Consider the following 27,977-nt stretch of genomic DNA (forward strand, 5'->3'; position numbering starts at 1 on the left):
CTGTGTGCATAAAGATGAGGGAAGGAAGGGGGTCAAAAGTGAGAGAGAGGAAGGACCTAAGAGGATTCCTGCCATCAGTCTCAATTTCTCCTTGCAAAGGAGTGTGTCTTACTGACTCAGAGCCCTAGACAACTGGGTTCAAGGAGGCTGGCCTTATCTTCCATGTGCCAGAAGAGGGAGGAGCTGATGTGTGGATGGCATGAACGAATATTGGGTGGGAGGGCTGGTATAAGCTGGAGGGACATTACTGGTGAGGACTATCTCGGGTTACTCTGGCTAGACTCCAAACTGGGACTGTGGCTCCGAGACCTCTCAGTCTGTGATGGCATTAATGGGAGTAAACAGTTTTACCTGGACAAATCTTGACCACAAACTGGCTCTGTGACCCTGCCCAAGCTACTTGACTCCTCAGTGCCTAGGTAACTCTCTAAGATTACAAGTTGCAGAAAAGGTGCCAACTCGTACCGGTGGAAGGAGTTTCCTCACTGGGAGTTCCCATACCAATGAAATCATAGCTCCAGTCCCTATCTCACAAAACACTAATTTTGAATGTTAACCCTATTCTAGGCCCTGTGAATACAAAAAGGAATAAATCACTTCATCTGTATCTTTGTCTTTAAGGAACTCATGGGGATGCAAGGTCTAGCATGGAGAGATTATTAATGAACATGGGCTATAAATGCTAAGTTCACATAAGCATTACAGATATAAAGGATGATAGAAGCTTGGAAGAGGGAGAGAAGAAGAGAGGCTTCTTCGAGGAAGTAGGGAGGTAAACGGGTCCTTGAAGGATTCAGCAGAATTCAGCTAAATGGACGGAAGGTATGGATATGGAAATGGACAGAGTATGTATAGGGAAAATTTCACAGATCTATCTGTCTGAAGTAGAAGATAAGAGATGTGGGGCCAGATGGAAGATTTCAGGCAATGGGGAACCATGGCAGATATTTGAACAATTATACATTGAATACTAGATCACAGATTTTGAGCTGGAAGGGACCTCAGGTCCAACCCCTACCTCCCCACCTCAATTTACTCACCAAGTTCCAGAGGCTGAGGTGACTTGTCCCACATCACACAGGCAGTTTTATGGGAGAACTAGGATTTGAAGCCATTGCCTCATAATCCAGTGATATCTGCTGTTAAGCATGAAAGCAGACATCCCAAGACAGCCCAAAGAGAACTGACACAAGGAGAACCTCCTTGCAGACCAAACAACATTTTCTCATAATTGTAAACATGTTTCTGGGCTATGGAGAGTAGAAAGGCTGCAAGTCTGAAATGGATGATTACAGCAAGGAGGCCAGGATGTACTAAAATAGCATAATAGAGTTCAGGTGATTCTATTCTAGACCAGAAGGCCTGGGTTCTAGTCTTGGTTTCAGAATTTATTAGTAGTGTGACCATGTGAAAGTTACTTTCCCTCTCAGGGTCTCAGTTTCTTCTTTCATTAAATGGGGACAATGGAACTGTTGCAGGGTTAAAATAAGATAGCAAGTGTTAGTATGCTTTGTAAGCTGTGTTATGCTGTATAAATCTGAGGTACAGTTACCAGCCATCTCATACCAAACTCACTGGGGCCTGGGGAATGACCCTGGCCTCTTAAAGTCTAGGCCAGAGGAATGCAAGCTAGAGCAGGCTCTACCATGGACAGAGGATTTGAGTCCAGGCCTGGTAACAGACTCTGTATCTGTTGTCCAAGGGTATGTCCAGCTGGGTGTCCAAAGGCTCTCCAGAGTGGCAGCAAGGGGATTCATTTTTCCGTTTGGGCATCTCACAAAACCTTCTGTTTAGATGTAGACAGGTTAGGTTGTGTGTGTGGGTGGAGAGAATACCAATACAGAGAAAGTCACAGATCCTGTAGCACAGGACTTGGAATCAAGAAGCCTGTTAGAACCCAAGCTTTTTGGCATGTAATAGCTGTGGGTTGCTAAGCCAGACACTTATCTCACTGAGACTTAGTCTCATCCTCAGTAAAATAGGGCTATGATAAATTTGCCCCACTTACTTGACAGTGTAATGGTGTAATGTAAACCTTAAAATACTACAGAAAATATGAGCTTTATACACACACTGCCCCCTTCACTTGGGAGAGAGGCTCAGAGAGGAAGGCTGCTCAACTTCTGATGGGCTGATTTCATCCAAGGCATATTACCACAAGGCAAGGTCAAGGAGATGGAAGCACAGAGGAAGTGGGCCATGCCTGTTTGCACTGCTACTGTTCTGGGTGGCTTAGCTGGCTCTCCACACAATCTGGCTATCCTTACATGCTGTTGCAATCCCCTTTTCACTTCCCCCAACTGCCAGAAAAAAGATCAGAAGCCAACTCTGGTGTTCAGGGGAATTTGGGCAGAGCAGTCAGACTTCTACCTTCTGCCCCACTGACCACAGCTCCCTTGCATTAGGACCCAGAAAAAGAAAGAGGAGGTTAGCGAAGAGAAGGTTGAGGGCTCCGGAAGACTGAGTCCTATCCTAGTGTGCTGTTTTGTGAGCAGCAGTAATTATACCCGGCAAAAAGAGTCTCAGGCAGGGCTCTATGCAAGGGGTGTTAACCTTTGTCCCCCCCCCCTCCAAACATGCTAATCACAAGTCTGCTCGAACCTAACAAAGTTTGGAAGGGGTATATACAGGGCCCCACAAAGCCCAAACATCTGGCTAATTCAATTAAGACACCAATTATCAATCTGGATGCTTTGTCTCTGTAACAACAACCACCGCAACTGACTAGTCTGACAGATGTTTTGGCTGCCCTAGGCCAATGGAAAGACTATAGCAGGCAAGAAGAATTAGAAATCATGAATATAAGTCTGTTTACTCTTTTATTCTTAAGGCAAAGCACTGGTTTAAGTAAGGCCTCCTGCTTTGATTAAGGGTATAAGAACAGGAGGAAAGTGATGGCTGTATCTGTCTCGATATAAATCCTAAGATGTGTGAATTTCAGTCATACATGTTAGGTTCAAACACAAATGCATTTATTAGTATCCTGAATCAAAGTCAGAAGGCTTACAGGGAGTTTTGGGAATTGATTCATTTATAGAAACATAATGATTTTACTCCTTGGTCTCTAGCTGGTGATCTCATCAAGCTCCCACAGATTTAATTACCATCTCTTGCTGATGATTCTCACATCTACCTATCTGGATCCAACCTTGCTGCTGACTTCCAATCCTTGCATCTCCAACTGCTTCTCAGACATCCTCAAACTCAATGTCCAGACACATCTTAAACTCAACATGTCAAGAACTGAAGCTTTCCTTCTAAATCTTCCTCCCTTTCCAATTTCCCTATTACACCATCCTAGTCCCTCAGGCTCAGATTCCTCACTATCTCTCACCCTCCCACACCCAATCTGATGCCAAAGTCTGTTGATTTCACCTGTGCTACATCTCTCAAATGTACCCCCTTCTCTCCTCTGACGTTGTAGATGTAGGCCCTCATCACCTCATGCCTGGATCACTGTAATAATCTGTTGGTAGGTCTGCCTGCCTCAAGTCTCTCCCCACTCTGATCAGTCCTCCAGCTATCAAAATGATTTTCCTAAAGCACAGGTCTCATCATGTCAACCCCACTATTCAACACTCTCCAGTGGCTTCCTATTGCCCACAGGATCAAATGTAAAATGCTCTGTTTGGCATTCAAAGCCCTTCATAACCCATAACCTTCCCAGTTTTCTTACATCTTACTCTTTGATCCAGTGACACTGGCTTCCTGGCTGTTCCACAAACAAGATGCATCTTTTGGTTTTGGGCATTCTCTCTGGCTAGCTCCTATGTCTGGAACACTCTCCATCCTCCACTGATTTACTCATCCTGCTGGCTTCCTTTAAGTCCCAAGTAAAATCCCACCTTCTACAGGAAGCCTTCCTCAGCTTCTCTTAATTTTAGTGCCTTCCCTGTTAACTAGTTCCTATTTATCCTGCACATAGCTTACTTTGTATATATCTGTCGGCATGTTGTCTTCTTCATTAGACTGCAAGCTCCCTTGAGGGCAGGGACTATCTTTTACCTCTTTTTGTAACCCTAGCACTTAGCACAGTGCCAGGACATAGTGAGTGACTGGTTGCTTGCCACATGCTAGAAAGTGAATGGCGCCGCCACCGCCACCATCATCACCATCATCACCATCACCACCATCATGACCATCACCATCACCATCACCATCATCACCATCACCACCATCATCATCATCCACAAGATGGTGCAAGTTTACAAAGTACTTTCAATGGAATCTGGGGAAGTGGTAGGGCAAGAATACTATTCTTATTTTACAGATAAGGAAATTGAGGGTTAGGAAAGAGAAGTGATTTGCTGCAGTCCTAAGGTCATTCTATGTAATAAGTGTCTTCTTTCAGATACTGTTCTGGATTCTCTGGTTCCCACTGCTCACTCTTTGGGTATCCAAGTAGTTTCTGCTTCACCTCTACCATATTCAGTACCCCAGCAATGCTACCTGCTTTATCCACCCCCTTTATAAAGCTTTTTCCCTGCCTCTTTCCAGGGGCTGCTGTTGACTGGGGCTGCGAGCTTCTGCTCCTGCTGTTGTGAAGAACAGTGACAAAGAAATAATCTGAGCAAGGGGAGGAAGGAGTAGCAGGAAGGCAGCAGGAGAAGAGAAGCACTGGAGGAGAAACTGAGGCCTGGAAGAGGGAAGTGACTCATCGCAGTGAAATCAGTGGCTGAGCTGGGATCTGAACCTGGAACTTTTTAGGACAAATCCAAGTTCCAGGTGCTCTGCTCCATACAGGGAACACTGGTTCTAGTCATACCATGATACATGCTGGAGGCAAAGTTGGATGAGAGAAGTTTGGGGATCTGGAGGCAGGAAGATTTGAATTCAAATCTGCCTTTAGACATTTACTAGCTTTGTAACCCTGGGGCAAGTTACATAACCTCTGACTGCCTCAATTTCGTCATCAGTTAAAAAAAAGGGAAAGGGAGAATGATAACACTTACATTCCCTTTCCTCCAAGGGAAGTTGCGAGGATAAAATGAGCTAATATTGTAAAACTCTGTAAAGCTTAAAGTGCCCTAGTAAGACTAATTATTATTCTTAATCAGGGGCAAACAGCCCTCGGATACTAAATTATCCAGTTTCCACAGTTGCTGGCAACCCCCTTCCCTGCTCTGCAGTGTTGCCCTTACAATAGTCCTAAAATGAGTGTGCAGGTTCCCCTCCTCTTAGAGATATCCAGTATGGGGGCTTGGGGTAGATCAGATCATCAGGATGAAAAGGGCCCAGAGACTTCCTAATTCTTTAGAAGGAAGGGTTAAGAATGAGGGAGAACAGGAAACTCCTGCATTCTAGTTACCTCTTGCTATGGTTTTGCTTATAATCATAGACCAACATCGCTTTGTTTGCTTGTCAGTCTGTCTGCTGGAAAAAGAGGGATCTGGCAGATACTCCTGATAAGTCCAACCGAGGGCCAGGGCAGAAGTGACTTCTACACAGTAACATAAGCCTGTGAAGTAAGTAGCAAGAGGGTCTGAACTCTCTTGGCTCAGAGGAGCTGGAGTCACACAGCCAGGAAGTATCAAACGTGGTGCTCAAACCCAGGTCTTCTGCCTCCAGCTCTGCAGAAGGTCTATAGCATTTGCCGCCTTCATTCCTAAAGCTGTTCCCTCCCCTCCCACCCCCCAACCCCAGCCAGGCCTTATCCCCTCTCACTCAGATTACTTTAACAGCTCTTTAAACCGTATGCCCAACTCTAGTCTCTCAGGATTTCTTAGAGGCCATCCAAAATCACCTAACCCCAGACAATGAGAATCCTGCCTGCCCAGCCCATACACCAAGTGGCTACCCAACACCTGCGTGAAGGCCTCCAGTGCAGGGAAAGCCACCATTTTCCAAAGCAGTCCATTTCACCTTGAGGTAGTTTAATCATTCTAAATTATGTCTTGACATTGAGCCTCACTTTGTCTCTGCAACTTCCACCCAATGCTCTGGGTTCTGTCTTCTGGATCAAAGCAGACCACAGATTTAGAACCAGAAAGATCCTGAAGAGGTCACTGAGTCTATCTCCTTCCTAGGAATCCATAATGATTAAGTCACTCATCTAATGCTACACAGCTACTGAGAGTCTGAAGGAGAATCTGAACCTGGGTCTTTCAGATTCCAAGTCCAGTCTTCTGTCCCTTAGACTTTTGCGTATGACATCTCTCCTGGTCCCCCAGCCAACCTGTATGGGGGTCCAGCTGCCTTTCTAAAGCATATCCATAACTCCTCACAGATCACAGGAGAAACTCTGGACTCCCTAGCCTGACATTCAAGGCCCTCTGGGTTTTCCACTCCAGCTTCTTCATGCCCTTACACAGCTCTTCAACTCAAGTCAGGCCTTAGTCTCTTTGATATCTTGTAATAACAGCCAGGCTCAATCCTGCCTCTGTGCCTTGCTGATATCTGTTCTCTCCCCCTCCTGATATAAGAGGCCTTCCCTGCCCCACCATTCCAAATCATACCCAGCATTCAGGGCCCAGCTCAAAGCTAATCTCTAGGAAGAATTTGCCAACCATACCAACCCACAGGGACGTTTCTCTCTTTGACAGTCCACTCTCCCTACTCTCTGTGCCATACTTTCTGCCATTTAATGAGTCAAAACTAGATTGTTTCCTGTCTTGTCCTATCTGTGTTTTCTGTTCTTGACTCTTGCATTCCCCGAATTCAGGAAGGTCCTTCTCTTTTTTCTGTTCTCCTGCATCACAGGGGGAGTCTAGGGCTGAACACATGGGAGGTAATAAAAAAGAACTATTGATCACAAAATTTAGATTTGCCAATAAAGCAAAAGGTTTTTTTCCCCTCTACTTAAATCCTGGAATGCCAGAGCTAGAAGAATCTTTTTGTTGTTGTTTGGTCATTTCAGTCGTGTCCAACTCTCTGAGTCCCCATTTGGGGTTTTTTTGGGCAAAGATGCTACAGCAGTTTTCCATTTCCTTTTCCAGATTATTTTACAGATGAGGAAACTGAGGCAAACAGGGTTAAGTGATTTGCACAGGTCACACAGCTAGTTAGTGTCTGAGGCCAGATTTAAAAGTCAGGTCTTCCTGACTGTAGTCCTGGCGTTCTATCAACTGTGCCACCTAGCTATTCAAGAAGAACCTTAGGGTTCATTTAATTTATAAATAGAGAAACTGAGGTCCTGAGTGGGGAAGAGATAGCACGTCAGTGACAGAGATAGGTCCAGAACCCAGGTCTTCTACTACTCAGTCCAGCACTATTTCCACTGTGCCATGCTTCCATCTAAGAAGTCACCACAGGATTCCTTAATTGCAAACTTCCTCCTTAGGACACTTGCAATGGAATTCTACTTTCAAAACATGCAACATGTAGGGATATGGTGATTACATAAAGTGAAGCATGTCTGTAGAAGTTTATCTGAGGCCTTGGTTCACATTTCTGTGGGCTGCTGAGAACAGACTTTTGCCCTTGGGAGAGCCCTTCTGTGGAGGATGAGAGTGGCCTCTGCTCCCTCCAAAGTGCAGGCAGCTCAAGCTGCCTTGGCAGGCCTACTACGTGCTCCTCTTGATGTGAATCTTCTGCCAGCTGGGGACACAAGAAGGCAGGGACGTAAGAAGGATCCATCTGGCCCAAGCTTAGGATTTTAGAGGAAGCCCAGCACAGTGGAAAGGCCACAGCAGGACTTGGGAGTCTGGAGAGCTGGGGGCGAGTCTGCGCTCCAATGTGACCTGCATGGCTCTGGGCAAGTCAGTCAATGCTTGTTTTAGTTTCCCCTTTTGAGAACAAGGATGAGACGCTAACAACAAGAACCGACATTTCAACAGGGCTTCAAGGTTTGCAGAGTGCTTTACCTATGTTAGGCTCATTTGAACCTTATGCCACCCTGGGAATTAAGTGCTACCTGTTTTATTAATCCCATTTTATAGATGAGGAAACTGAGGCCCAAAGAGGTTAGATGATTTGCCCAAGTTCGTATAATGAGTCTGACACGGGATTTGAACCTAGGCTTTTGTGGTTCCAAGTCCACTGCTCTAGCCACTAGGTTAGGCTGCCTAATCTTGCACTACAGCAGACTGTTATGAGGAACATGCTTCGGAAATTTCTAAAGTGCTCTAGAAATGTGAGCTATTATTATCACGCAGGTCGGTGTTCAAGCCCTGTCCTAAGTCTTCTGGGAGGGAGAGGAGAGCTGGCAAGCACTGACCTCCTCGTCACCCAGAAAGGGGGCCTGTCTGGCCCTCCAGCTGCCTTGGCTGGCGGCAGTGAGCTCATGCCGGACACATGCTGGGCAGGAAGTCAGAGCCAGCTCCTCTGAAGATTGCTTGAGGGCCATTAAAGGACTGTGGAAAGCTGGGTGTCTGGGTATCAGGTGGCTCTGTGTGTGTGTGCGTGCGTGTCTGTGCATGCGTGTGTACGCGTGTGTGTGTGTGTGCGCGCGCGTGCGTATAAGGGTGGGGGGAAGGCTTCTCTTGGGAAAGGGAGCCCCTCCAGTGCTTGGGTTATTTTCTTTTTTGCTCCAGTGGCTGAAAGGCAGAACTGGAAGACATCTCCCTGTCAGAGATACGTTAGGGCCTGTTGGCCCCTAAGGCAAGGCAAAGGGATGGATGAGAGGGATGTCTGTGGCCCTTCCTTGCTCAAAGTTGTAATGGTGACACTAACAACAACAACAACACACAAAGCAGCAGTCTGCCTCTGATATAGGGTGTATGATTCTGGACAGAGACCCACTCTTGTTGGGCCTCAGTTTACTCATCTGTAAAATGAGAGTAGTCTAGCTGATCTCTGAGACTTCTTCCAGCTCTGATGTCCTTTGTATCTATGTAACAAGGTGTTCCTTCCCTCCTTATCTAAGAGGGGAAATTAGTGGGTCTGCTCTGGAAGCCACAGGCTCTACCACATGGGCCTTCTCAAGTTACAGGGATGACAGGAGACAGAGGGACAGAGATGAGGAGGCAGACGTGCCATCTGATCAGCTTTCAATGGTGTTTTAAAAACATTATGCTAACAACCACACAAAAGAAGAAACCGCAAGAGATCCAGGGAGGTCTCTAAGAGACAATTCCCCAACAGGACCCAGACTGGTCCCACCTGCTTCTTGCTGCAGGGAGTAAGCCCTGGGCCACTGCACTCGCCTTATGGCCCAGCTGGCTCCCCTGAGGATCCTTTCTGGGAAAGGACTTTCCTAGGTGAGAAATGCAGAGCTTTTAGTTTTCCACATGACAACTATTTACTGGGCCCTGGGCTGAGCTATTCTATTCGGAGAGACAGAGATGAACTCTGCCTATAGAAAGTAAGCTCTAGTGGAGGGTTAGTAATTTACAGAGTCTGGGGGGCCAGGGAGCACTTCTGACTCTAGTCCACTTGGAATCTGGACAGGATGTGGTTTAGGATGGAAAGAACATCAGCTCTATAGCTGGAGGATCTGAACTGAGGTCTGGGTCCACTATTTAAATATCATCTGTATAATTCCAGGTGAGTAACTCAGTATCACTGTGGCTCAGCTGGCTCTCTCTCTTGCTCTCTTTTAAATGAGGGGGCTGAATAAGGTGATCTCAAAGGCTCCTCCTAGCTACAAAATCTGATGATTCCTTCCAGAACATCTCCAACAAGTGCTCAGCCAGCATATGCTGGACAGCCTCTGGAGATGAGGGACGGCACTGCATTCCCTGACATGCAACACAAGTGAACTTTTCGCCTACTGCTCCCAGATCTGTCCTCTGAGGCCAGGCAGAAGAATTAAGATAATTGAAATGACAGCAATGGTAAGATAGGAAGCAGTAAGTAAAATACATGTTTTGTGCTTATTGAGGATAGAGAAATGGGAATTCAGGAGGAGAGATCAGATCCATTTGGGTGACCTGAAAAAGTTAGGTGGCATCTGAAGGCCCAATAGGGGTGAACTGGCAGATGGGAGGAGATGGCAGATAAGAGGCAGCTTCTGAGCTTACATAAAAGGTCCTTTAAGATCTGAACCTGAAGTGGTGATGCCACAGAGGACCAATGCCAACCATCTAGGAAGATGGTCCTAAAGGCAGGACTTCATATTTATCACTGTTAATCTTACTCTTCTCTAAGCTCCTGTGAAGTTCTGAGTTTCTGCTGATTTGAAGACCTTGTTGGAGATGGTCCTCGGGGACCACGAATATCCAGGAAAACTGTGTCTTACAATGGTGGTGAGCTCAATGTGAGTAGGCACTAAGCTTCAGGCCAGGGACTTGTACCTGGTTAATTCTTCTGGAAGGTTTGGCCAAGCACAGTGCCTTATATTAATATAGGAGGACTCAATTCCCTGGAACTTTTAGTTAACAAAATATTCAGTCACTGTCCTTACCATGAAGAAGGAGAAATGAAGGCCAGCTGGGCTTTGCTTCAGGGAAAACTGAGAGGGAAGGGGAATAGCATGTGGAAATGAAAAGAAGGCCAAGTTTTTTGTCTCAGAATTTGGGCTCAAATGTGGCTCTTCCATTTACTCCCTGTATGACCTTGGAAAAGTCATTTTGGCTCTCTAGCCTTCAGTTTCCTGATCTGTAAAATGAGGGGACTGGAGTAGAGGACGTCTAAGGTCTCTTCCAGCTCTGAATCTCTATCAAAGGATCTTATGGGGTCTGACTCCTATCCTACAAGAGTTCAGTTTGTTTAGAAAACAAGCCAAATAAAGAGACATAACTAAACAATAATAGATGTCATGGCGTTATAATTTCAGAGTCAGAAGGCACCTACGAGATGATCTAGTCCTATGGTCTTTAACCTTTTGGTGTCAGACAGCTCTTTGGTGAAGTCTAAGGACCTTCCCTCCTCAGAATAATTTTTGCTGCATATATGTATAACTTAAGGAAATGCTAAATTTCAGTTAGGGATTAGTGAAATTAAAGATTTTTTTTTTCTCATGAAAGTTCACGGACCACATACAATCCATCCACAGACCCTCTGTGGACCATGGTACTATAGATTAAGAATCCATGATCATTTTACAGGGGAGAAACTGAGGACTGCCTATAGAGGGAAACTAACTTAAGAGAGACACTAAGTCACTGCTGGTAGAGCTCGAACTGATCCAACAATTTTGGAAAATGACTGGAAATTATGTAAGAAAAGTTATCAAACTACTCATATCCTTGATCTGAAAACTTCAATACTGCATTTATACCACCCAAAGAGGTCACTGACAACAGGGAAAGACAAATCTCCAAAGAAATATTAAACAGCAGTACCAATTGTAATGACAAAAATGGGAAACAAACTGTGTCCTCAACTATTGGAGAATGGTTGAACAAATTGTGGTATGTGAATGTTATGAAGGGATGTCATATGAATAATACAAAGTAACACGCAAAGCTGTGTACAAAGTGCTATGATATGAATGAAGTGGAATAGAAATACTTATCAATTAGGCAAATGAAGACAAAAATTAGAACAAATATCCTGGACAACATTTATGACAAAACTTAAACTTTGAAAGCTTGAACCCATTTTTTCTAACGCAAACAAAAAACTACTACTGCATAAGGTTGCACCATCAGCCTTTTAATGAGCTTTATTTACTCATTTAAAAAACAGACAGGAGGGGTTCTAGGAGTCCACTGAGGGCTGGCACTATGGAGGCAACGAGACTTGCTACCCAGGCCTATTGCTTCCTGCTTCTATCACCACAACAGACTCATTCCAGACCTTTTGGCTTTACTGAAATCCTTCCCCTCTCTAGAATATCCTCTCCTATGACTCTCCAGATCTCAAAAATATCTGACTTGGCCTCTGGAGTCACACCTCTTCCAGGAAGCCTATTCTAAGTACTCTGGTCTATGGGGATCTCTTTCTCAGTCGTTGTGTATTTACTACCTGTATTAAATGATTTGATATTTACTCATGTTTCAGTTAATTCAGAACCAGAGGCAGCTAGATGGTACATTGGCAGGGTGCTAGGCCTGGAGTCAGGAGGGCTTGGGTTCAAATTCAGCCTCAGATACTTACTAACTGTGTGATCCAAGACAAGTCACTTAATGTGTTTGCCTCAGTTTTCTCAACTGTAAAACAAGGATAACAGGATCTATTTCCCAGGGTTGTTGTTAGCATTAAATGAGATATTTATAAAGTACTTAGCACAGTGCTTGGTACACCGTAGGAGCTTAATAAAAGCTTGTTCCTTTCCCCTTTATTAGAATAAGTATATGTGAAAAAGATCTGAGGGTGTCAGTGAATATCAAGGGAAAAAAGGTCAGCAATGAGACCTATCAGCCAAAAAGCTCATGTCATCTCAGGCTATATTAGTAGAGGCCTGATACCCCGAGGGAGGAAGGTGGCAGACTCAACAGGAGGGATATAATTGTTACCTTTAACTTCCCACCAACCACAACTGTCCAGAAGTGGAAAGGGCTTATGTGAGAGGCCATGGGATCCCCCTCCTCAAAGGTCTTTAAGGAGAGACTGGATGCCCACTTGTTGGCTTGGATACAGTGAAGATCCTTTTGTGTGCGGGTTTGGACTAGTTGGATCCTGAGGTCCCTTCCACTTTTCAAATTCTGTGATTCTCTAAGTCAAGTGTGTCACGTGGCAGAGAAAAGAGATATTCAGTTTAGCCCTGAAGTACAGAACTAGTACAGGTCAGGAAAGTTGTAAAGTTATAGGGAAATGGACAGGAGGCTCGAGACAAAGTTCACTGTGAAATGGAAAAACTTGGATTTACGAACTAAATTAGCTGGCAGGTAGGTGATGACTAATTGAGAATCTGGGTTCTCCTTGACAACAGTGTGAATGACAAAATGATAGGATTATAGAACATCCTAGCTGGAAGGAGACCTGAGGGCCATTTAGTCAAGCCCTTCATTTGACAGAAGAGAACACTGAGGTCAAGAAAGCAGAAGAGATTTGCCTGAGCTGATATAGTGAGTCAGCTGCAGAGTCTGGACTGAAGGTCAGGCTAACCTCCAGTCCGAGTGTCTTTCTGCCCGCTCACTCTGCTGGTAAAAGTCAGAAAATTGGAGGTTTCAGCAGATGTAGGGCACAGAAGAAGGATGCATTCCCCCAGCATCTGTTGGAACAGCCAGCCAGCCAGCCAGTCAAGTGGAACGTGAGAAAGAAAACAGAGTTTGGGGTCAAGGGTGATGTAGAAGATTCTGGGGCCTGACAGCAAACTAACCATTTGCTAAAGAGAAGAATGTCTGAACTGAGAAGGAGCTTCTTCCCCAGATAAAAAGGGTGTGGAACTTGAGAACTTTATACCTACTCAATTGAGACAGATTAAAGAGGAAGAGGGATCCTAGTGGTTAGCAGGTGAGAAGGGAGTCAAATGGGAATGCTAGGGCATGCTAGGGTTGGGTTTCATGAAGCCCAAGTGAGGGGGCTGCTATGGGGAAGTGAGGAGGACGGTGTTAAGAACTAAGAGAGGGCAGGTGGGGGAAAATGAGAGGAGAAAGCAATTTTATGTAATATGAAGAGCACAATATTGTAGTTGGAGGAACTGCAGGTGCTGGGGAGTAGAGACTCAACTTCCCCCACAGCATAAGAAAGTCTCGGGTGAGTTGAAGAGATCTATTCATCCTTTCTTAGTTCTTTTATGTATGTTATCAGTTTGCTCAACTTGTCCATGTTCCTCTGTAAATCCTTCACAGAGGGTCTGCCCAACTTGTTGAGGAGCTTTCGGGTTTGGAAGAATGAGTGCCAGATTTAGAGTCAGAGAACTGAGGTGTGAATTCTGTCTTTCCCACTTATGTGTGTGACCTTGGGCAAGCCACTTAAACCTCTTTGGGACTCAAATTTCTTACCTATAAATCTAATTTGCCTGTCACCTTCTCTTCCTTCAGGAGCCGTATGGTACAGTGGAAAGGGTGCTAGATTTGGGGTCCTAGGTCCTGGGTTCAAAGTCACTTACTGCCTGGTTGACTTTGGTCATTTATTAATAAGCATTTATTAAGTACCCATTATGTGCCAGGCACTATGTTAAGCATAGTGAGGATACAAAGAAAGGCAAATGATGTTTTATGCTCTTAGGGACAGACAACAAGCAAACAACCACATACAAACAAGCTACATACAGGATTGACAGGAAATGATCAACAGAGGGAAGGCACTAGCATTAAGGGGGCTGGGGAAAGGTTTCCTGTAGAAGGTAGAATTTGAGCTGGGACTTGAGAAGTCAAGGGAAACCAAGAGGTGGCAATGAGGAGGAAGAACATTTTTGTGTGAAGAATTCCAAAAGATGGAGTGTCTTGTTCATGTACTATCTGGGAGGCCAGTGTCACTGGATTGAAGACTACATAGAGGGTATTAGGTGTGAGAAGACTGGAAAGGTGGGAGGCCGGATTATGAAGGGCTTTGAACACCAAACAGAGGACTGTGCATTTAACTGCTTTGGGCCTCAGGTGCCTCATCTGTAAAATGGGAAGGTTGGATTAGATGGCTTTAGAGTTCCCTTTCAAATCATTGATCCTATGACTTTCTGTGCCTTTGCATAAGCTGTTCGCCGCCCCCCCACCCCCAGCCTGAAATATTTTGTACTTACTTAGCTCTGTGTATGTTATTACCCCCATGCCCACCCATCCCGCCCCAGGAGAAAGGTCCCTTGGAGCAGGGTCCACTTTATTTCTGTCTTCTCATGCCCAGCAGCTAAAACACATTACTTTGCATGCAGTGAACATTTAATAAACATGTGAACAGAACTGAATGTCCATACTTTCATCAAAAATGACTTCCATATATGTATAGAGTGTCTTCATAAAGATTTTGAAGAGACAAGAAAAAAGGCATATGGGTTAGCAGTCACAAACTTTGAGAATTTTTTCCATTTTTCCTCTTGGTTGTTCTCTAGAGTCTTATCCTTAAATGTTCTTTGAGTGGTCTGGTTTAACTGAATCTCTCACCAAGCTTCCTTTACAGGGTGTCCCTAAAATCTGGACACATAGGCAAAAATGCATATTTTGAAATATTTGGAATATTAAGAGACCTTAGCCCCCTTGACTTCTTTTTCTGGGATGTGCTAAAGGAGAAGGTGTACTCAGTGCAAATCACAGATGCTACAAACTTGATTGAACGCATAAAGAGTGAATGTGTTAAACTGATGGCAATGTGGTTACTGCATCAAGTTCGCATCAATTTTGCAAAGTGCATTAACCTTTGCATCACAAATGATGGAAATCATATTGAAGACGTTATTTGTTAATATTCCAATTAAATAAAAGGTTGAAAATTTCATTCATTTCATTTCTTGAAAATATGCATTTTTGCCTATGTGTCCTGACTTTAGGAACATCCTGTAGATTGGGTTCCCTCCCCCCCCCCCCCCACTATTCTTACTGTTTTATAAGGTGATACTCATTGCATTCTTCCACCATCTTTCTCTGTCAAGTTTTTTGGAGTTTGTTTCCTAAAACAGTGTTATTAATTCTTAGTTGTCCATATCTCTACTTGGCAAGAAAATATTAAGGGCATATGCTGGTTGAGGTGGCTTCTACGCTCTTCTGACCTCCTCATTATGGCAACTGATTTCCATTGGTTAAACTTAGGAAACAGTGTTGGCTTCTGTTTCCACTATCAAATTAGAAATGGAAAAGGCACATACAAGACTAAGAGTTATTGTTTATTTTGTTTCATGGGTTTTATTCAGTCAGTAGAAACTTATGAATGTATGCTACGTGCCCTGTTCTTGAGTCTGCTGTAGGAAGAGAGAAATGAATGCTACACAGTCCTATTTCTTATAGAATTCATAGACTAGTTTGAGGGGGGTGGGGTCAGGGAGGGAGTAGATGTGGGGAATAAAGCATGGTCACAAAACTGACAATACATGTCAGAGTATATAGACAAAAGACAATGTGGGTTCAGAGGTGGGAAAAGATCACTTTTGGGGGGGAGGGGCTGATAAGTTGGGAATCCTGGAAGATGAAAGAGGCAGAGTCTGAAATGGGCCCTAAAAACAGGTGAAGTTTTTTTTTTTTTAAATAAGTAAACATTAATAAATCCTAGTGACTCCCTATTACCTCTAGGATCAAAAATAAAATCTATAGTTTGGCATTTAAAGCACTTCATAACCTGGCCCCCTCCTACCAGCCTTACACTCTGATATCCAGTGATATTGGCCTCTTGGCTATTCCTTGCTCTCTAAAATGAAGGACTCTGAAGTTCCCTCTATATCTAAATCCTATGATTCCATTTTTTCTTGTTTCATCCTCAGTGGCATAGGGTCCTGAAAATAGCATTTCAATTATATTCAGATACTTATTAAGATAAGAGTCTACTGCATGCAGAACACCGTTTCTGGTGCTGGGAGAGTTGCAGAGTTTAGGTAAAGACCTGGCCCAGGCCCAAAAAGAATTTGACTGGGAGGTGGATAAAACATAAAGAGATATGTGCAGTATATGATAATACATAACTGCATTAATGTGAGGTAAACGAAATACCATGGGAGGTCTTAGGAGATCATTACCAACCAGAGTGGAGCAAGGAAAGCTTCTTGGAGTGGATTTTGATCTGGGCTCTAAAGGCTGAGTGGGAGGAATTCAACTGAGGAAGGAGAGTGAGGAGCACTCTCTTCCAAGCACAGGGAGGAGCATGAGGAAAGAACAGTGAGCAGTTTGGCTGGATCTTGGAATATGAGAATGGGATGATACTGGAAAGGTAGGGTGTTGCCAGACTGCAGAGGGCTCAGAATGTCAGGTGTCTGAACTTATCTCAGTGGGCAATAGAGAGCCATCAGTTTTGAGCAGAGCTGTGATGTGACCAGATCTATGCATGACAGCAGATCTGTGACTCTCAGCTCTCCAAAGGCTTTAGAGTTGCAAAACGCCCTCAGAAATCATTCAGTCCACCTTGCTAATTTTACAGAGGAGGAAACTGAGGCCCAGGGAAGTTAAGCAACTTGCCCAAGGTTACACAAGTACTAAGCAGTAGGGCCAGGATGTGAATCCAGATTTCCTGACTCAGTGTACCAGACCACGCTCCTTTATCTAACCTGTAAGGGATGCTATTGAGGGGATGTATGCAAGGGTTGTAAGACTGGATCAGATGCCCTCTGAGGAGCCCTGTAGTTCTAAGAGTGAGGAATGGAGGATGATGAAAGATTAGTTTCTAGATTAAATGACCTTTAACATCCTTAGAAAGTCTAAGATTATATGATTCTAAGATCCCTAAAATGGTTTCAAAAGTCTGAAATAAATTTCTTCTGCTCCCACCCATTCCTACTTGCTGGTAAGGACACCGGAAATATCACTAGCAGCCTCACTCTAAGGGATGAGGGAACAGGAAAAGGGCCTCTCTCTTAAACATGAAGAGAGGCCTGCAGGGTCATGGAGGGCAGGGGTCAGGGTGGAGAGGTTGGCTGCTGGTGGCCCTGCCTATTCTGACTGATGGCCACTTGTCTGAGGTGGAAGGGGGTGGGAGGGAGAGAGCTGGATAGTTAATGGCTTTGGCCTGGGGCTGGGGGAAGCCAAGAGGGAGGGAATAAGGGAGGGGTAGTGGTGGTGTGTGTAAATGGACACTCTGGAAGAAAGCAGGTGGGGGGAAGTGGAAAGGCCGGGGGGCTAGTGGGCTGGGGGGCATCTGTTCCATGTCAGCAGACAGGAAGCATACCCCTGGCTTGGGTCAATGGGGCTGGTCCCGGCAGGGAAGCTGCTTTACAAAAGACACCATGGCTGAACTGCTTTAAAGGTGTTCGATCTCAGCCCAGGGGAGCTGGTTCTCTTTCAGAACCAACTTCCAGGCAGATACAGGAGGAGATACTGTGAAGGGGGCAGGGGGAATGGAGGGGATAGAAGAGATAGTGTGAAAGGGGATGAAACATGAGGCCCTGGGGAATAGGGGTGCATCAATTAGTAGAAAAGGGCTATGGTATCCCTCACCCACAAAAGCCCTTCTTGAAAACTTCCCACAAAACAAAAAGACAAGAACAATACAACTCTGGGACACTTTTCTAGCACCTGCCTTTGGGAGGGGCTCAAACAGCTTTTATGGACACTATGGCTGGGCCAAACAGTCTTGGGCCAAAGTACTCTCTGCCCCAACATATATGCTCTATCTGGAGTGGCCTGAGAGATGGGAGCTGGCCCAGGGATGTGCCTCCTCTAGGGACAATGTCATGGCTTGGGAGGCTGCAATTTCCCATCACTGAATCAGGTCTTTTAAAGGCAAAGACCACTTGTTAAGGATGCCGTACCTGGGGTTACTGTTCAGGCACTGGATACATTACATGGATGACCCCTGAAACCATGGGCTTACTGCTAGGACTCAAAGAGTTTCCAGGGACCAGAGGGCCTGGTCCAGGGCAGGTGCCAGGAAGAACTTTGTCTCTGCACTCCCTACTCAGAAGTCATGGTTGGGCAAATGGAGGGAGGGAAGGGCACAGTTTGACTGACAACTCCTCTTGTGTGTTGAGTTCTGTGCCCAGTTCTGTTCCCAAAGGTCTTTGGGGGACTGAAGAACTGGTTTCCCCTTATAAGACAGGGGACTAGACGAACAAGTCATCTTGTCTTCTGACTTGCTCTGTGGGGGAAATCATGAACAAGACAAGTGATATTCATTGGCAACTAGCTAGGGCAAGGTTTTCTTTGAAGCTTAATCTTTCCCCATCAGGGATGACTGCTTATTAGGTAGAAGTCACCTTCAGGTGTCCCTGGCTCTTGCACAGCTCACCCCTTTCTCCTTCCCTCTCTCACTAAGGGCTTCTCAGAATCAAAGAATTTCAGAGTTGGGCTCTCTAGTCCACTTTACATCTGAAAAATAATTCCCCCTCCTACATGGGGCCATTGTTGAACAGCTCCCATAAAGGGAAACTAACAGTCAGAAAAGTTTCACCTAACCCCAAGCCTACATTTGCCTCTTTTTGATTTCTACCTATTACTGCTAGCTCTGTCCTCTGGTGTCCAACAGGATAAGTTTATTCCATCTTCTTCAAATACCTAAAGGCAGCTATCATGCCTCCCCTAAATCTTTACTTCTCTGGGATAAATATCCTCAGTTCCTGAAAGGTAGCCCCTTATGCTACCAATCAAGGCCCTTTATCATCCTGGCTGCCCTGTTCTGGACACTCTCTAGTATCCTTAAAATGCAACACCCAGAACTGAACCTAGTTAGTACTCTGATGTTGTTGGACCAGAGCAGAAAGTGGAAAGGTAATCACGTGCAATCCTGGACACCATGCTTCAAGGAAATGCAATCTAAGATCACATATTACATGGCTGGCAGCCTGCCAAAACCCATACATATTACAAAAAAAAAAAAAAAAAAGAAAAAGAAGTTTTACTGATGCTTTTAGACACAGTGCTGTCACTGCTCAGTACTCAATACTCCAATGGAAACTCTTCTTGTAATGAGACATATAGTTAAATGAAACAAAATGACATTTACCATGTCTGACAACATACGCCTCCTTCAGCACCTGTAGCCTGCCACCTCTCCATAGAGGAGAGGAACGTTTCATCATCAGTGTAAAGATAAACCAAACTGAATTCTGATGTCTTTTAGGATTGTTTTCCTTTATTTAGTTAAAATTTTTTTCTTTGTCACACTGGTGTTGCCCTCTTGGTTTTGTTTACTTAGTTCTATAACCAAAAAACTTCCCAAGTTTCTCCCAAACTCCTTATAATTCACTGTTTCTCAGAATATAATGATATTCAAATTTGTGTACCAATATTTGTTTGGCTATTCCCCAAGAGATGGGCATCTAGTCTGTTTCCAGTTGTCTCCTACCATAAAAAGTGGCACAACAAATATTTTGGGGTACCCAGGGCCTTCCCCATCTTTGGCCTCATTGGGGAATCTCCAAAGGGGGAGTGGTATTGAGGTGAAAGGGCATGAACAATTTAGTCACTTTTGTAGGCCAGGTCACCCTCAGATCTTCAGATAAGCTACTGTGTAGTCATGTGTGTCCCCTTCTCCTTTTATACTGACCTTTTTTATTTAAAAAAAAAATTCAAATCCTTTAGAATGTGATTCTATTTGTTTTCCCTGAAAAGCTGAGGAAATGGCACAGTGGTAGACAGAGTGCTAGACATAGAGTCAGAAGATGTGGTTTCAATTCCAAGGTCACTCAAATACTTATGCAATCAGAGGCAAATCAGTCCATCTTTCTGGGCTCCAGTTCCTTCATCAGTAAAATGTAAAACCTTTAGTCTACTTCCCTTCTAGGGGTGCTATGAGGATCAAGTGAGGTCATGGATAGGGAAGCACTTTGTAATGGAAAAGCTCGAGGAATATGACCCTTCCTAGTTGTGTGTCTTGGGCCTCAGTGAGTCTCAGTTTCCTCATTTGTAAAATGGGAATAATGAGATCTACACTTCACAGGGTAGTTTTCCAGAAAATACTCTTATATATTCTGGAAATGACAGGTATTATTATTAATTTATTAATGTTAATTTATTTATAATTACTAATTTATTCTTCCTATTACCAGTGTAGGCCTGTGCATAAGAAGTGGTATAAGACATAATGAAGGTCAAAGATGATGAAAAAAGGTGGGCTAGTCATGTAAGTACAAGAAGAGATGGATAACAGATGGAGAAGCTACAGTGGCACCCGTGAAATATCAGGAAAATCAGAGGAAGGCCTCCAGCACATGCTGGTGGATCAACTATGGGGGATTAACAGGAGGACAAAGAGTCCTGGAAAGGCCATGTGCTGCACTAAGAAATGGAGTATGTGTGTTAAGGACATCCCTTCCTGCTGAAACGTTGCTGGGCCCTGGCTAGGGACACAGATTCAGAGCTCACCAACACTCTCAGAGAGCATGTGGGATCCCCAGAGTGTTTGTAGAACAGACAGTAACCTGCAAGAGCAGAGGGTGGTACTTTTGGGGAGTTAAAAGCAAAAGGCAGAAGGAGGGGCAGAGTTCCAAACTGTGTCCCCCCCTGTTCTGAGACACTACAGTGGAAAGAACACAGGACTGGAAGTCAAAGTACCTGGGCTTGATCCAAACCCCACCATTTATTGGCTGTGTAACTTTGGGCAAGGCACTTTCCTTCTCTGAAACTTGGCCTCTTTCTTTGTAAAGTGAGGATGATAAACTCTGCTCTACTTCCTGTGCAAGGTTCCCATACAGATCAAATGAGACACTGGATATAAAAGGGTGTTTGGTGTACAGTGTTCTATGAAGGACAACATGAAAGGAACAAGGCTGGTATCTTGCTCATCATGTTGATAAAGTTTCATCCTTTCTCGCTCCCCATTGACCTGTGTCCCTCATGCTAGATGTCTGCCTTGGTAAAGTGAATTAAACCCAACCTCCCTTCAATGGAGGCCTCATCACAATCAAATGCCATAAGCCAAGGATACTGTAATCAAATATTTTATGCACATAGATTCAGGCATTTCAATTCTTTAATATCTTTGGCCTTGGTCCTTAAAGAAGTTTGGGGAGGAGCCAGGACACTTTGTAATCAAAGGCAGAGGGCTGGCTCTTCCCGTACCCCATGCTACCATCTTAGGCCTTCTTACCTCCGTCCACCAGCTCCTTTACAGTTCGGTAGTCATCAGCCAGGGCGGCATAATGCAAGGCTGTACAGCCCTTGAAGCTGGCCCGGTTGTTCAGTCGATTGTTGAAGTCATCCTCTCGGGTCACCAGGACTGCAGAAGAAAGGGTGGGAGAGGAACAATTGAGTCAGGATGCTTAGGAGAGGTTTTAATTTAAGATTATATAATTTAGAACTGGATGGTTCTAATTATATGATTAAGAATTAGAAAGCGCTGAACTTAACCTCATTATTTACTAGTTGAAGAAATTACAACATGGGGGGGTTGAATTTTTTTTGTTTGAGGGCGCACAGGTATGAAGAATCTGGATTCAAAACCAAGTGTTCAGTTTTGGGTCTTCTTAAGATCCAGTACTCTTGGGACTATACCACACCAGCTCTTCGTAGACTGCCAAAGAAATACCAACAGATCTGTTCTAGTTCACATTTATTTGTTTCTTAATTTCATCTAAAAATATTTCTGGAGAGATAGAGGCTTTTTGGAGGCTTGTTTATCCCCTTCCCTTCAACTGCTTTATACTGTGACGCTATCATATTCCTTCATATTTTCTCCCACATCTCTTCTAGCCAAATATTCTGCAATGAGTTTGGCACTGCTGTTGATCACTCTATCTCTCTGCCTGGAAAGGAAATCTAGCATAGTTAGTATGGTATTTGATACCTGAAACTCTTCAAAATCTGGCCCCTGCTACTTTTCTAATCTTATTACACATTATCCTCCCCCCCTGCCCCCCCGCACACTATGATCTTTTAAATATTACTCAGATACTCCACATTTCTATCTTTTGTGCCTTTGCATTGCCGTGCTTAAAGCCTGGATCCAATGTACCTCCATTTCTCAGAATTCCTAGTTGTTTTTTTTTAAATCAACAATTAGAAACAAAAATCAACCATTGGGGATTCTTAATTTAGGGTCCACAACCCTAGATTTCAGGAGGTCCATGAATTAAAATTTTTTTTGGGTTAATCTCAACATAATTGATTTCTTTTATAATCTCAATATATTTGATTTCTTTTATAATCTCATATATTTTATTTTACGCTCATGCCATGTAAGATCCTATACATTCTTCAAGGTTCAAGAAAAATTTTACCTCCTCTAAAAGGTTTTCCTTGACTACAGCAACTCACTGAACTTCATTCAGCAGATAGAGAATCACAGAATCCACCTGAATATCCACCTGAAGCAGGAAATCAACTGCTACATTACCACCAAGTAGTCATCCTCAGTTTCTGCTTGTAGACCTCCCATGACAGGGAGTTCATTTCAACCACAGGCAGCCTCTTTTTACTATTAGCAAGTTTTTCCTAATAAGAACATCAGATTGGCCTCTCTCCTCCCCAAATGCTACCTATAGCTACTAGATTTTTCCATCTGGGACAAGCGAGTTAAGTCTGATCTCCTCTTCCAGGTGACAGCCTTTTGGCTGTCTGAAGACAGTTATCATGTCTTCCTCAAATGCTCAGGTTATCTCTACTTCTTTCTACCAATCCTTAGATGGCACAGTTTTCAGTCCTCTAACTACCCTGTCCTTGGTGTAAACCATGCATATTGCCCATATCCTATTTTACCTTGTACTATATTTTGATACCTGCATTATCTATCTTGTTTCCACTGATACAGAGTCCTGTACACAGGAGGTGTTTGATGATGAATTTTTCCTAAAGGAATGAAAGCTCCAGGAAAACATTTGAAAATCTCTTTAGTAAAGGAAAGGGGGTGCTGGCATGGATAATCTCTGAATTACTAATTTTCCATTAGTTTTGATTCTACCTCTTCTCTGATATCAGAATTAGGATCAATGCAGGGTGTGGAGGTAGGGAGGAGAAGGAGCAGAGAGGCAGATGTGGGTTCTATATAAAGGAAAAAACTTTAAATGATGAGTATTTTAACAAAGAATGGGCTTCACATTATTGGAGATCACTGAACAAAAGGTGGATGACTGTTGGCTAGGGATACGGTAGAGGGAATTCTTGGTCATGGGCACACAAGCCTTTTGTTACAGAAATCCCTAAGGGGTTGACAATGGGATGCAGTGATTCCCAATGTGCTGGTAGACAAGCCTGGGGAAGCTGCAGTGGGATGAAGCATGTGAAAATGATATTGCTCAATTTCATGGATTCTTGCTCATCTATCACAATGGATAACTGAGAACTAGTTGGGTTTTGGACATATAAACCACCTCATGGCTAACTAAGACTTTCCTCCAACCTCAAGGCAAGAAACTTGAGTCTCACTGCCTCCTCCATGGTGTCAGGGAGATCTTTCTTCTCTGTCCCTCCCCAAAATAAGCAAGTCTCTCTGTCTCTGCTTCTTTCACTGTAGTAGTAATTTAGATCTGAAGATCTTTCCCAACCATTAATAGGCCATGTGACCTGCTTAAGTCACAGGAAGCATTAAGACATGCGTGGTGGGAGGAGCTTCCTGACAGGAAAAGGAATTTATGTCACAGGAAAGGGTTGGGGGAGAGGGAGGGAGGGGAGAAAGGTGGAGGGGGCAGGGAGAGTGGGAGAGGGAGAGAAGGGGAGGGAGAGGGAGGGACCGAGGGAGAGAGAGCAGTTATGGCTGCTAATGGCTGCCCTTGTGATTGTTGGAACTGATCAGGCTGACTTAGCTGTACTGTGAGTTTGTCTTTGGGAAGACCCCAGCACGGGGTTGGAGAGGTTTTGGGATGGCGAGGCTCCTGGCTGTTATATTGTGTGTGGAATGTTTTACTGCTGTGATACACTGGATAAATGGCTTGTGGGATATGGTTCTCTGGTGTCTGAATGAATGGTTCACTTCTCCTTCTATGTGGGGAGTCGCATATACTTTGCGATACAGAACCACATAGGCGTTTTGACAGTTATCATCTACGTTGTTATTATTGCCTTACTGGTACATTCACTTTCTTTCAAAATGGACCCCAGAAGGTCAATGTCAACAGAAGTAACCTACAACCATAGAATTTCAGATAAGCAAAGGACACTAGAATGTAGAATGCCATAGCAGGAAGGAATGTTCGCATATAGCCTATCAGACTTGAAAAGGAACTTAGAACCTACAAGAAAGTCAGAGTCTGAAGGGATGGGGAATGGAAAATATCAGAGCCAGGAAAGCCTTTAGAAAATTTCATTTTAGACAGATGAGAAAAAGGGATTTGCTCAAGGTCACACAGCTCAAAATGGGGCTAGTGAAAAAAAAAACCATCACCCCACAAAACTAAGGACAATGGAAAAGGGTGGGTTTTTTTGGTAGATCTGTATCAGAAAAGAAGAAAATAGAAAGGGGAAAGTCACTGCTTGGAGTAGACGGAACAATGATAACAGAAGATGTAAAGACGGTGACTTATTTTGCTTCTGTTTTTTTTCTGCTAAGGTAAGGAAAAGAATTTTTGGACTTTTAAGAACAGAATAAAAACTGGCTAGTTGGGAGTTGGAACCAAAGCCAAATAGAGAGGGAGACAGAAAATATCCAGCCACCCTATGAGTTCAAGTCACTAGGCTGGTAGAACTATATCCCAGGGTAATGAAAGAACTGATGAATCTGACTGTAATTGATCTCTGAAAAACTGTGGAGTACGGAAGAAGTACAAGGACTGGAGAAGGTCAATGTTATTCTCATTTTCTTTTTTCTTTTTTTTTTTGGAAGGGGGAAGGCAGGGCAATCGGGGTTAAGTGACTTGCCCAAGGTCACACAGCTAGTAAGTGTGTCAAGTGTCTGAGGCCAGATTTGAACTCAGGTCTTCCTGATTCCAGGGCTGATGCTCTACTCACTGTGCCACCTAGCTGCCCTATTCTGATTTTCAAAAAAAGAGAAAAGAGTGCAGGTCAGTGAACTTGACTAAGATGCTTGCAAAATTTTAGAACACATTATTAAAGAGATAAGGGAGTATCACAAAGAGTCAGCATGGCTTCATTAAGAAGAGGTAATGCAGGGGCAGCTAGGTGGCACAGTGACTAGAGCACCAGCCCTGGAGTCAGAAGGACCTGACTTCAAATCCTGCTTCAGACACTTGACATACCAGCTGTGTGACCTTGAGCAAGATACTTAACCCCAAATGCCCTACCTTCCCCCCTCCAAAAAAAAAAGAGAAGAGGTAATGCAAGACTAAATTACTTTCCCTTTTCATACAGCAATGGTTCTCAAACTTTTTGGCCTCAGGATTCCTATACACTCTTAAAGATTATCAAAGACCCTCTCTCCCGCAAGGAGTTTTTGTTTATGTGGATTTTATTTATTGGTATTTACATATTAAAAATTAAAACATTTTAGTATTATTATGAAACTAGTTTTGACTTCAAGGACTCCCAAAAGGGTCTCAAGTATCCAGACCGCACTTGAGAAGTACTGGTACAAGGTAACTAGACTAGTCAATCAAGTGAATGCTCTATCTACAGTTTGCCTAGATTTAAGCAAACCATTTGAAAAAGTCTCTTGTGCTGTCCTTGTGGAGAAGATGTAGAAATGTAGACTAGATAGTCACAAAGGAACATAGACTCAGGACTACCTGATGGCCAGACCCAAAGAATATTCATTACTGTCAATTAGGAAAGAAGTCTTTAGTGGAGCGCTTCCTGGGATCTGTCCTTGGTTCTTACTTAACATATGTATATTTTTTTTTTATCAAAGACTTAACTAAAGGCATAGATGGGATGCCTATCATTTTAGATCACAGCAATCCTCAATTTAGACTTGTAAAGGATCTCAGGTCATCAGACCAACTCCTTTCTTCATTCCATAGATGAGAAACCCGGCATTTGAATCCGAGTTCTGACGCCAAATCCAGGATTTCACCCACTGTCTCACAGTGCCTCCCACTATATACATCCTCTCAGTGCTTACTGTACAATATCACTCTTGTTTAATTCAACCTAATATTTACTGAGCGATTATTAGGTGCAGGGTCTTGTGCCGAATGGGATGGAAAGAGAACTGGTTCTAGATATAGAATCAGGATCCAAAAAGGTCTTTACAGGTAAGAATGTTGGTCCAAATTTACTAAGATGAAATTTAAGAATGATAAATGTAAAGGATTAGCAAAAAAAAAGAGTAAAGTCTTACCCTTGAGTTAAAACAATTAATTGTATAATCACAAGGTGGGGGAAGCATGACTAGATAGCAATTTGTCTGAAAAAGAGGTCTTAGTGGACTGCAAACTCAATATCCATCAATACTGTGTTACTGCAATCCAAAAAGGTTGTGGAATCTTAGGTTGCACTGAGAGGCAGTGTTCAGGAGCAGGGAGGTTTAGTTTCTTTTTTTCTTTTTTCTTTTTTTTTTGCAGGGGAGAAGGCAGGGCGGTTGTGGTTAAGTGACTTGCCCAAGGTCACACAGCTAATAAAAGTATCTGAGGCAGGATTTGAACTTAGGTCCCTCTGACTCCAGGACCGGTGCTCTGCTCACTGCGCCACCTAGCTGCCCCGAGGTTTAGTTTCTTTGTGCCCTTCCCTGGTCAAGCCTATCTGTAGTATTGTGTTCTGCTTGGGTTGCTACATTTTAGGAAAAGCACTGATGAGCTGGAGGGTAACAAGGATGGCACGGAACCTGGAGAGTGTGCCATGTGAGAACTGGCTGAAGAAATGTAGGGTGTTTTATCAGGAATATGGATGAATGGGGATGGTGGTGGTGGAGAATGAGAATTGCTGTGAAGTATTTGAAGGGCTGTCATGTGGAAGAGGGATTAGACATGTTCATCCCCAGAGGGCAGAATGAGGAAGTGTAGAGGCTGTGGGGGACATATCTGGACTTACTGCAAGGGAAATCTTCCTAGAGTTCAAAGCTAGACCAAAGCAAAACAGGCTGCCTTGGGGCATGGCTGGTTATTCTTCACTGGAAGTCTTCAAGCAAAGACTGGAGGGTAATTTGTTCAGGTATAAAATAGAAGGAACTCTGGTTCAGGTGATGCTTGGATCAGATGGCCCCTGAGGTTCCTTCCCACACTGAGATTCTATGGGCATTTACAGATGTTGTGAAAGCCCTCATGATGGAGGGAAAAATACACTGCAGTGAAAGACCCTAGCACCAGTTCTATCACTGATGGGGGGTGGGATTGGGGTCAAGCCGTTTTCCCTCACCTACCAAATGAAGTTCTGGACTTGATGACTAAGGTCCCTCCAGCTCTGTGGTTCTAATTGCTTACCTTTCTTTCTGTAGAGTTTTAAGGTTTACAAAGTGCTTTCTGCACAACACTCTTGGGAGGTGGAGATTGAAATTATGCTCCTTTTATAGATGAGGAAAACAAGGTTCAGAATATGACTCGTCTAGGGTCGCACAGGTAAAGGGCAAGGTTAGGGTTTAAACTTACACTTGGGTTAAAAAAAATGAACTTCGCAATACAAAATGGGCACAAGTCACTAGATTATAGTCAGTGTTGAATCAACAAGCATTCATTATTGCTTACCATGTGCCAGGCACTGAGAAAAAGAACAATGAGACTCAGTGGTGCACTGTGACAGTAAAAAATGTCATGTTACCTATGGGCAATGGGCGGAAGTTGTAGAGAGGTAGGTTTTGGCTTGATGCAAGGAAAATCTCACAATTAGAGCTATTCAGTGGGCTGTCTCAGAAAGTAGTGTGTTTCTTTTTATTAAAGGGCT

At 43.8% G+C, this 27,977-nt stretch overlaps 1 protein-coding gene across 1 annotated transcript in view; it reads right to left on the bottom strand.

Annotated features, from left to right (window-relative positions):
• Positions 1–27,977, bottom strand: part of CLPB (caseinolytic mitochondrial matrix peptidase chaperone subunit B) — a 191,984-nt gene that overhangs the window by 73,349 nt on the left and 90,658 nt on the right. Inside the window, exon 5 of the mRNA XM_036746267.1 lies at positions 21,364–21,492. Within this exon, the coding sequence (XP_036602162.1) occupies positions 21,364–21,492 (129 nt within the window). The remainder of the gene's footprint in view (positions 1–21,363; positions 21,493–27,977) is intronic.

This window comes from Trichosurus vulpecula, chromosome 2 (genome assembly GCF_011100635.1).
Source record: "Trichosurus vulpecula isolate mTriVul1 chromosome 2, mTriVul1.pri, whole genome shotgun sequence".
NCBI classification, from domain to species: domain Eukaryota; kingdom Metazoa; phylum Chordata; class Mammalia; order Diprotodontia; family Phalangeridae; genus Trichosurus; species Trichosurus vulpecula.